This window comes from Microtus ochrogaster (genome assembly GCF_000317375.1).
Source record: "Microtus ochrogaster isolate Prairie Vole_2 chromosome 14 unlocalized genomic scaffold, MicOch1.0 chr14_random_1, whole genome shotgun sequence".
In the NCBI taxonomy this organism is placed as follows: domain Eukaryota; kingdom Metazoa; phylum Chordata; class Mammalia; order Rodentia; family Cricetidae; genus Microtus; species Microtus ochrogaster.
In genome coordinates, this window is record NW_004949096.1 from 24,089,210 (window position 1) to 24,099,613 (window position 10,404).

The 10,404-nt window shown below is 37.5% G+C and overlaps 1 protein-coding gene across 2 annotated transcripts in view; it reads left to right on the top strand.

Moving 5' to 3' along the window:
- The window catches only part of Aqr (aquarius intron-binding spliceosomal factor), an 82,502-nt gene that overhangs the window by 55,236 nt on the left and 16,862 nt on the right, over positions 1 to 10,404 (top strand). For both annotated transcript variants that reach the window (XM_005364211.3, XM_013352694.2), the window contains 7 exons: positions 746 to 987; positions 3,294 to 3,440; positions 3,916 to 3,985; positions 4,663 to 4,773; positions 6,890 to 6,999; positions 8,912 to 9,047; positions 10,032 to 10,241. In XM_005364211.3, coding sequence (XP_005364268.1) covers positions 746 to 987; positions 3,294 to 3,440; positions 3,916 to 3,985; positions 4,663 to 4,773; positions 6,890 to 6,999; positions 8,912 to 9,047; positions 10,032 to 10,241 — 1,026 coding nt within the window. The remainder of the gene's footprint in view (positions 1 to 745; positions 988 to 3,293; positions 3,441 to 3,915; positions 3,986 to 4,662; positions 4,774 to 6,889; positions 7,000 to 8,911; positions 9,048 to 10,031; positions 10,242 to 10,404) is intronic.

The window sequence follows — 10,404 nt, forward strand, 5'->3', positions numbered from 1 at the left end:
AACTAAACAGAGAATTCTCAACAGAAGAATCTCAAATTGCCAAATGATACTTAAGGAAATGTTCAACATCCTTAGCCATCAGGGAAATGAAAATCCGGGACTACAATAAAAGGGTTCTTGTTTGTGTTTGTTTTGTTTTTCGAGACAGGTCTCTGCCTCCCTAGTGCCAGGATTAAAGACTTGCACCACCACTGCTTAGCTTAGTACCAGTTCTTTAATTCTTCAATTTATTTGTCATTTTTATTATTGACAGCTTTTTTATTTCTCTCCATGCTGATTTTATAAGTGTCTGCATTTCACCAGTGGAAGAGCTATATACTATTGAGAGGGAAAACCTCAAATTTATTAGAAATCATTTGCTTTTAAGGCCCTCTTCTGTAATTTTTTCTTTCTTTCTTTTTTTTCTTTATTTCTTTCTTTTTCTTGTATTGGGTTGACATAAATCTTATTTTCATCATGCTCAAGAAGAGTCAAGTGGCAAACCCATTTATGTCATTCTATCTAAACGAATTCTTAGTGGATAAACTGTTCTTGCTAACTTAGTTCTTTTGTTTAACTCAGTGTATGGTATCAGCTGAAAATATAGCTGTTGGTTCAGTCTTGCCAAGCACCTGTCAGCAGAAAATAGCTGCTTGCCTTGAAACACATGGGCATTCCGGATTGGTGCCATCAGCTCTGCATTCCAGGGGAGTGCAAATGTTTGAGATGTCAACTGACACGAAGCTTTCTGTCCTCCTACTGGCAGGCTGTGTTGGAGACTATTCGGAATCTGATGAATACCGACTGCGTGGTACCCGACTGGCTGCATGACATCATTTTAGGTTATGGGGACCCAAGTAGTGCCCATTATTCAAAAATGCCCAATCAGATTGCTACCTTGGATTTCAATGATACCTTTCTCTCCATTGAACATTTAAAAGCGAGCTTTCCTGGTCATAATGTCAAAGTGACTGTGAACGACCCAGCTCTACAAACACCCCCTTTCAGGTATGGTATGCTTTGGCAGCCATTCTGTGGTCCATCTGTGCTAGCATCAGCACTGTTGACTAAGTGAGTTTGGAGCATTGTGTCTGGATTTCATTTTGGCAGTCCTTACATTTGCTGTAATAATCACTGGGATAAGACTATTATATTTGAATCTATTCCTGACTCAGTACAGAAGCTATTTTAAGACCACATTAAAAGTAGCTTCATGTCTCAAAAGAAATCAGTGTCTTTGATTTGGAAAGAACTATATAAATATAGTAGCTGACTAAATACACATGCCTGTACATCTCACACATAGGCTAGTGTGTTTCTTAACTGGTAATACAGGCATGTGATGTTGAGCTTCATTTTGATTCTAAGAAGCTAAACTTTTCTTTTAATTCTGCCTGCCTTTTGCAGATTTTAAATACAGATTGAATATCCTTTATTTAAAATGTTTGAGGCAGGAAATATTTTATGTTTGGAGCTTTTTCAGATTTTGAAATATTTCCATAAACATTACCAATTGAACATTCCTAATCTGAAAGTCTAAAAGTCAGAATGTTCCGGAATTCGAAACTTTGGAGGCTTGTCCGAGTATCCCAAATGTTTAAGATTTTGAAACATTTTCAATTTCATGTTTTTAAATGAGAGATATTCAATATGTATTCAAACTAGAGTTATATTAATGTCAAATAGGGCTGTAGCTGTTGAGTAGAAATCGAGTGAGCTGCTTGGAGCCATTGGCAGCTGCCGGAGCATGTTCGTGAACATCAGAGACTACACGACGATACCTGCATTTTCAGTTCAGATCTTGCTCATTAGCTGGGAACCAGAGCACACAACTTCCACATACTATTAAATACAAATAATAATTCAGCATACTTACAACATAGTTTTCATAATACCCATACCTCGTTTTCCTCTTTTCATCCCTCACTTCTGTTAATTACAGAAACATTTCTCTTGTCTCCTATTTTTATTTTTTTACCTGTTTATGCTCATAACTCTTGCTGTATATAATAGATTCTGTTAGGAACACTCTGTGTCCCTCTTGACAAGTGCTTCTCTAGGCCCTTCAGTCTTGCTGGTGCTGTATTTCCTGCCTCTGCCCTTGAAATCTCCGATGCCTTTTCCTACATAGAGCCGTTCACTCCCTCACTGGAGAAGTGAGTCTGCTGCTTACTCGTAAGGTGACTCCTTCTCAGCTAAAGCTTCTTGGCAATCTTTGCCTCTGTCTGTACTGCAAGAATGGGAAAAGTACACATAGAGGAATTTTCTTTTACTTTTTCTTTTTTTTTTTTTTTTTTTGTTTAATTTAGGAAATTCACTGAAAGCTTTGGCCTCTAACTCCAGACTAAGAACCTCTGGTCTTAAGCCTGGTGTTTCAGAGATGCTATAACAAGACTCCAGTCTATCTGTCCTTCCTTTTTACTATTGTATTCTGTGCTCTGGCAATGCTTGGCTGTTTGTATTTAGCCTTTGCTGTTACTTCTGTTTTCTGGGAAGTCTTTTCTTTCTGGCTGTGAATTTCTGAGAGTCTCTGTTCTTTAAACCAGTCTTCTTAAGTCTTCAGAATACGTGAACACCAATGCACTTTACAGTGCATATGACAAGTATTTAGTGTTTCTTTGATTTGTCCATTAATTGGATGACTTTTTCCCCAAATAGAAGGCTTAACTCCAATTTTAATAATTATAAATCTGCCTTTATTTTATTATAGTTTATGTAGAAGTAAATCACAAATCTTTCTTATATATCTTTTTATTCTCCATACAATGTCATACACAAGATAGTAGTTATTTCTTTTTTATTGAAAATAAATTTTTTCATACACTATATTCTGATCACAGTTCCCTTCTTCCATCTGCTCCCAGAACCTCTCCATCTCCTACCCCTCCAACCCAATGCCTTCTTTCTCTCTCTATAGAAAGCAAACCAGCCAAGGAGGGTAGGGGATAAAACAAACAGATTTAAGAAGAAGAAGAAGAAAAGCATGAAAAACATGTGCAGACACACCATATAAACACAAAATTGGAACCATAATATATGAGCAAAAGACCAGTAAGATTTAAAATGTTAAAAAAAAAAAAGAAGAACCCTCCAGATATACCATTGAATTCATTTTGTGGGCACCATCTACTGCTGGGCATGGGTCTACCCTAAAGTGAGGTTTGTAAACCCAGTGAGACTCCATTGGAAAAAACTAATATTTCCTATTCAGGTGGCTGATAGCTTCTGGATTAAGGATGGGGGTCATGCCCACTCCCCTTCTCAGCTTGGACCATTTCTTATTTTAAAGATGAATGGGGGCTTTGCTCTTGTAGAATAACTTTCCCGGTGAGAAGCGGAAAAGGGAAGAAAAGGAAAGACGCAGACGGGGAAGAAGAAGACACCGAAGAAGCAAAGACCTTAATTGTAGAACCTCATGTTATTCCTAATAGAGGCCCTTATCCTTACAACCAGCCCAAACGGTAATTTGACTACCTAGCCTAGTTACAAACTGCTTTTAAATTCTCTTTTGGGTGGGATACTTTTGTTTCAAACGTTGGGGCTTTTTCCTTTCAGTTCTGTCAATTTTCTGAGTAGCTGAGAAATTCTAGATAATTCTGTAGCCACATTTCAAAAAGAAACATTCTCTGGCACTTTAACAGTCAGCATTACACAACCACTGGCATGTGAGCATGGAGCTCCTGTGTAATGGTCTTCGGGGTCTGTGCTGGGACTGCAGGGGCGGTTCATTTGGGAGCTAGAACTTCTGCTGCTGGCCAGATGAGGCCTACAATAAGCTTAGTGTATTGGAAACAACTGCAGTTCGTAAAAATTATTCTCTGGGGGTCAGGGAATAAGAACAAGTAGATGTTTGAGCTTCTCTGCTCCTGGTTGTCTGAGTTTTCACTAAGTGTTGTTACATATCTAACAAACTTCTATTTACTCCTCTGTTTGCAGAAATACAATCCAGTTCACTCATACACAGATAGAGGCCATCCGGGCTGGGATGCAGCCTGGACTGACAATGGTAAGCAAAGCTGGCTGAGTTTTGAGTGTTTTTAAGTAATTGCAGCATTGTATACGTGAGATGTTGCTGCTCAGCTTAGTGTTGATAGATGCACATATTAGAATATGGCCATCTCTATTAAATCAATTATCCTCCTGTAACCACGGAAGTATTTGCAACAGTTTTTGGCCAGCATAGTCTTTAATGGTGTTTGTTCTCTGGCCCTTTACACTGCATTGAGTGTGTTTAATATCCAAGTATGTGCAACTTTTTTTTTAGCTTTTGGTTGTTGCCTTTTAGTCTGAATCTGATACAGTCCGAGAGTTTGCAAGTATGTGATACTTCTTTCTCATCATTTTACTTAAGTCTGTTTTGGTTTTTGGTTTGGTTTTGTTTGTTTAAAGTGAATTTTTTTCTGAACAGGATTTTGGGGACTTAACAGTTTTAACCATTAATCAAACACTTTTTTCTGTATATATTTTTCTCTCCTTGGAGATCAGTGATATAAAATTTATACTTTTTGGTGTTCTTCCATAGATGTATGCATTTCTAAGGTTGTGTTCCTCTGTTCTGTTTTTACATTACTGAGTCCACCCCGTGAAGTTTCTTTTTCTTTTCTTTTTTTCTAAGTTTTTATTTCTAATTTCTAACAATGTACTAACTTAGTCTTTGATATGAGTTCATCATTTTTTTCTTAGGTTGTGGGCCCACCTGGTACAGGAAAAACAGATGTGGCAGTCCAGATCATATCCAACATTTACCACAATTTTCCAGAACAGAGAACTTTAATTGTCACTCATTCTAATCAGGTAATTGACTTTCCATGTGTCTTTGTCTGTCTGTCTGTCTGTCTGTCTGTCTGTCTGTCTGTCTGTCTGTCAGTGTATGTGTGCATGCACATGCCCATACTCAGGACTTTTCATTTTGAGATTGAAAGCATTAATTACCCTGTTGCTAGTATTTCTCTTTGTTTAATAGAATGAGTATTCCTCAGATTCAGAGATCTAAAGTGTGTGAGTACCAGACTGTTTAAATACCTTAGTAGGTACATGTGATTCTGTTACACAAAAAGATCGTTGTGTGCTCTGTTAATCCTTCTGAAGGTGTCAGGACAGTGAAGAATAGTATTCTTCATTGACTGGGGCATAACTTTGACCAGCACCTCACAGAGGATCCCCACCCATGGTGAAACTGCTTCCCCTAAACCTGGGGGAGCTAACTCTCAGTCTGCCAGTGACTGCAGTTGGTGCATCTTTAGAGATTTTGGTTTACAGTGAACTACAGTTTCTAGATTGTCATTCATTCTGTTGTTTGTTTGATTTGCATTTTTATTTATTTTTAGTAATACTACAGTTCATTCATCTGGCATACTTACAGTAGTTCTGAAATTTTTACATAGTGGTAGTTTGTACAGTATGCCGAATTCGTTTACTTATTGATTTGGGAAGAAAGAGTTAATTTGTTCCCCACCTGAATAAATGCAATAAAATAAGTTCTAGGGTTTTTTTCTTCTTTCTATTTAATAAAGTTTAGTGTAGAGTCCTGTTAGAAAGCTCTTAAGGTGCACAAACAGTCATGCCTTATCTCACAGTATTTCTGACTAAGCTTTGTCTTGTGCCTTGTTAGGACCTGTTACTGTGCGGGCTACTTAGGATGGGCTTGGATAGCAGTGCTGGAGAAGGTCGGTGGCAGAAGCACCAAAGACGCCCTTGTTGCTAAGGCTGATGTCCTTTGGAATTCAGTCACCTTGGTGTCTGTCAGAGGACTTATTTTCATCTGACTTGTTAACTGTTTTGTTTACTGGGTGTTCACTTGGCTGCCTCATCTAAGCACTTCTCCAATACTTACTATCTCAAAAGGAAATCTTGAAGTTTTTCTGAATTTACAATATATAATTTTTCTGCCTCAGTTCTTAGTATGGATAACAAAAAATAGCATGCAGTCAAATTGATTGGGTTCAGTACAATTGATTGAGTTCAGTCCAATTGATTGGGTTCTGAGATTTGAACAGTATGAAAAGCCAGATAGTGGGAATTTTAAATTTAAAAAAAAAAAAAAAAGGAATGCCTTCCATTCTTGAATCTGCTACAGTTTTGGCAGCAAAGGCTACATATAACATTCTGGAGCCTGAATATGTATATCAGCTGGAGGGGCAGATTTGGACTAGTGATAACTGAGGATGGAGGCTGACCAGTGGCTAATGCTGTAAATGATGCCTTTACTTAGTGTATCTCCCCAAATTACCAGACTTCTACCTTGCTGAAATTTTTTTTTTGCCTTTATTCAAAACTTTTCCCTACCCACAAAGGTTGGAGAAAAGTCTTAGGATTTGAGAGAACCCTTAACATAAACTTTTCAGAAGAAGAGAAAAGTGGGTTCTAAATGGTTTTCATCAAAGCAGTTTATAGCAGAAAGCGCTCTCTGGTCACTGTATAGAGAGAGCTGAACATTTACTTGCTCTTTCTCTGGCCCACATAGCGAATCTGCCCTTGCACGCCCCGTGCCCTGCCGTCTCACTGCCCTTTCTCTGCATTGCTGAGTTATTTTCCATCCTCACCAACACTTGTAACACTGTTGGTATTGAAATGAAACTCAGCACTGTTTATTTTAAGAACTGTCACCACTGGGAGAAACTAGCCCTTAACTAGTGCCTTACGTTCTCTTTTTATGAATTAGACATAGAGATGTAAAGTGTAGGTAGTTTTCATAATTTCCAGTCATTCATTTGACCAAGTGTACATAATGCAAATACAAGATTCATTATTAAATGTAATCTTGTTAAAAGTTTGTACATGGCCTCATATTAAACCTGCTTTGTTCAGTTTGAATTTTGATTCTTAATGTAACTGAACATTACCGTCCCCTTCTAGAGACTAGTCTTTGTTCTGTTTAAACTCACTGTCATCCATTTGCCCTACTGACCAGGCTCTGAACCAGCTGTTTGAGAAAATCATGGCTTTAGACATAGATGAGAGGCACCTCCTGCGTCTGGGTCATGGAGAAGAAGAGCTGGAGACAGAGAAAGATTTTAGCAGGTAAGAGAATGGAGGTGAACGTTGAAACATACACAAAAGTACTTTTAACATTTTCCTCCTTTAAAAAAATACCAAGAAAAGAGATGTGGATATCCAAACAACTTGATTCCTAAGATTCTAGTGTCACCTACTTAATTAATCTGTATGTTGGTTGACCCAAAAGTATAGACAGGGTGCACTTTAGCTTCGTTGTTATCCCTGTATTTAATAATTTAATATTACTCATTGTAAGTGGAATAAAATTGTGCAAATCTAACTTTTTCTACAAGTAATTGTTTGTTTCACTTATATAGAAATTATAACGACTCATTTCAGTTATATAGAAATTCAGATAAAAGCACAGCTAATAGGTGTAGTGTATCTTTTGTTTGATGAATATGACCATTGACCTAAAGTGATAATAGACATCAAAAGCATGTTATATCTCTCTGTTATGTCTATTCAGAGTTCACCAAATACTTAGCTTATAAAGTGTTAGTGTTGCACAGAGAGAACAGCACAGTGTAAGTCAACGAGGCCCTAGATTCTTGGGTTCACTTGGTGATCCCTGTGAAATCTTCCCATAGGTGTTTCCTCACGTCAAGGCCGTTTGTACAGTAGAGTAGTTCAGGTGATGTGTGAGGTGACTCCCACCTGAAGACGCCAGCCTGCCGGCCTGCTCAGGTGCCTGTGCCCATGTGGTGGGAGGAGAACCGACTCCACAGAGCCGCCCTCTGCCTTACATCCATGCATGCACAAAGTACTAATTATATAAGTTTAAAAACTAAAATGAGTTACGCACTACATATTGTTCAGAATTCAGTGAACATAACACTAAGAGAATGCTTAAAATTGCAGTCCAGTGAAACTTTGTTTTAAAATCATTCCTTGATTTTCCTTTCCTTTTTTTTTTTTATTTTTATTTATTTATTTATTTTTTGGCTATGACCAAAGTGTCTACTGTAGAAAAATTTTATGGATAAGCAAACAGAAAAAAGTTACATATCATATCCACATACAACTTAAGTTTTTTTCAACTTTTCATTCTTCAGAGCACCTACCCTGTTTTCTTAGTGTAATGATGGTAGCGTGTGGCCCCGTGATTGGGGAGGCATAGAAAGAGGAGACTAGATTTCTGCCCGCCTGGGTTAAAACACTATGGGGAAAGGAAGGAAGGAAAGGGAAATATAAGTATATAGCAGCGCCTGTTTTTTGCTGCTCCAGGTGAGCCTCTGCACACTGTAAGACCTAGAAACTCAGAGACAGGACTCTTCTTTTGTCAGGGCCGTCACACGATCAGACTACTTACTCATCTTTCAGACACTGAGGTGTTGTGTGTGAAAAGAGTGTGTAGAGACTCGGTCTAATTCTCTTTCTACTAGGTTTATTGCCTTGTATCTTGGGACCCTTAACTCCCAAACTCTCACTTACTCAACTAGGTTTGAGTGCCAGACTGTCCACTAGAAAATACAGATAACACAGAATGCATTTTTAAATTACTTTTCAAAGCATCTAAAATATTCTGCTTTTAGAATAGTTAAGCAGAGCAGTGCTGTTCAAAGTACCCAGTCTGTCCACTCTGTGTTCCTAGCCTAGTGGTCTGCTTCAGGATGCACTATAACATATATGGAAGTTTTGATATAGCTACAAAAAAATTGATAGCTTGCTTGATTGATTTTTCTCTCTGCTCAGACTGTTAACGTAAGTACCAGATCTTCAGTTATACTTTAAATAACCTCCCTGTAGTGTGGCCCAAGATATAACACTTATAGTTTAACTTATCCACCATTCATAATTAAATAAGTTAAACTGGGCTTTCTTTTTCTTTCTCTCTAATCATTTATAGTTTCTGTGATGTTTCTTGAAATCTGTTGGTAGATTTCATCAGTTTCTTCATTACAGCTTTTCCTTCTTCCTTGTTTGATAATTCTAGGTATGGGAGAGTTAATTATGTCCTGGCTCGAAGAATAGAACTTTTAGAAGAAGTCAAGCGATTACAGAAGAGTCTGGGGGTTCCAGGAGATGCCTCATATACCTGTGAAACTGCAGGCTATTTCTTCCTGTACCAGGTAGGACTTAAGGGGTGGACTTGATAGTAATCATCTCAAGTGCAAAGTGACCTGATTTCTGGAGACTTCTTTTGAAATGTTACTGCTTTTGTTTTATAATATATGGCATTTCCAAAACAATTGGGAACATTGTGTTCATATTATTACGTCAACTTGTTTGGGGATTTTTGTTTTGTTTTTGTTTTAGCATTTACTTATTTATTTTGTCTGTGCGGGGATGGCTTTGTGGATTGGTTCTCTCCTTTCACATTGTGGACTCCAGAGGTCAAGCTAAGGCTTGGTAGCAAGCACCTTTATCCTGAGCCATCTCACCAGGCCCTGTGTTTTCATATTTTATGGTTCAATTTTCTTTATAAGTAACTCTGAATTAAAGCTTATATTACTACATTTGAAATCATTTTCTTTCTTTTTTGCTATTCTCATTCTCTCGCTGCCTCATTAAATAATGTAACTAAATATCCTACCTACCCAGTCATAGCAAAGTATAAAAGACATAATTTTATTATTAACTAACAAGGGAAAGCATGTTGTTCTTTTTAACACATAGAAATAAAGTATCACCTAGAACTTATTGATTTCAAAAGGCTGTGATTTTGTTAAGATAATTTTCTGAGCATGAAAACCATTGAGAAATAAGAAACCACATAAATGAATAAACAGTAAGTCATTTGCATCACTAAGAACTCCAAGTGAATTAAGATATAATGGTAGACTAGTGCTGATTTTATTTTACTTGTTCTCATTGTAGTCATGTGGTTTGTGTATTGTAGAAATGTTATAACTGAAAATTTTTATAAATATGAGAGAAAGGTCAACCTGCCCAAACCACTTGAGTGCATTCAAAATGAGATTTTATGGGTTTTGTGAAACAAACAAAAACTTACACTGTCTTGCAAAGTAGTCTGCTTTAGAGTCAGACTGTTTAGTTTGTTTTCACTAGCTTCATAACCCAGCCAGCAAAGTACAACTCGAGTTTTCCTACAGGTAATGTCACGTTGGGAAGAATACATAAGCAGAGTGGAAAACACAGGGAGCACCTCGCCAGACGCCGCAGAGGTCTCCACATTCTTCCCATTCCACGAGTATTTTGCCAATGCTCCTCAACCCATCTTTAAAGGGCGATCTCATGAAGAAGATATGGAAATTGCTGAAGGGTGCTTCAGGCATATTAAGAAAATCTTCACTCAGCTTGAAGTAAGGCTTCTCAACTTGTTTTAATGTTTCTTTAAATGTTTGTGGTTTATCTTTTTAGTGAGGCAAATTAAATAGTCAGATATTGCAAACCAAATTGTTAGATTAAGAAAAGGTTTTGAAAATATTTACTGTGTGTGTGTGTGTGTGTGTGTGTGTGTGTGTG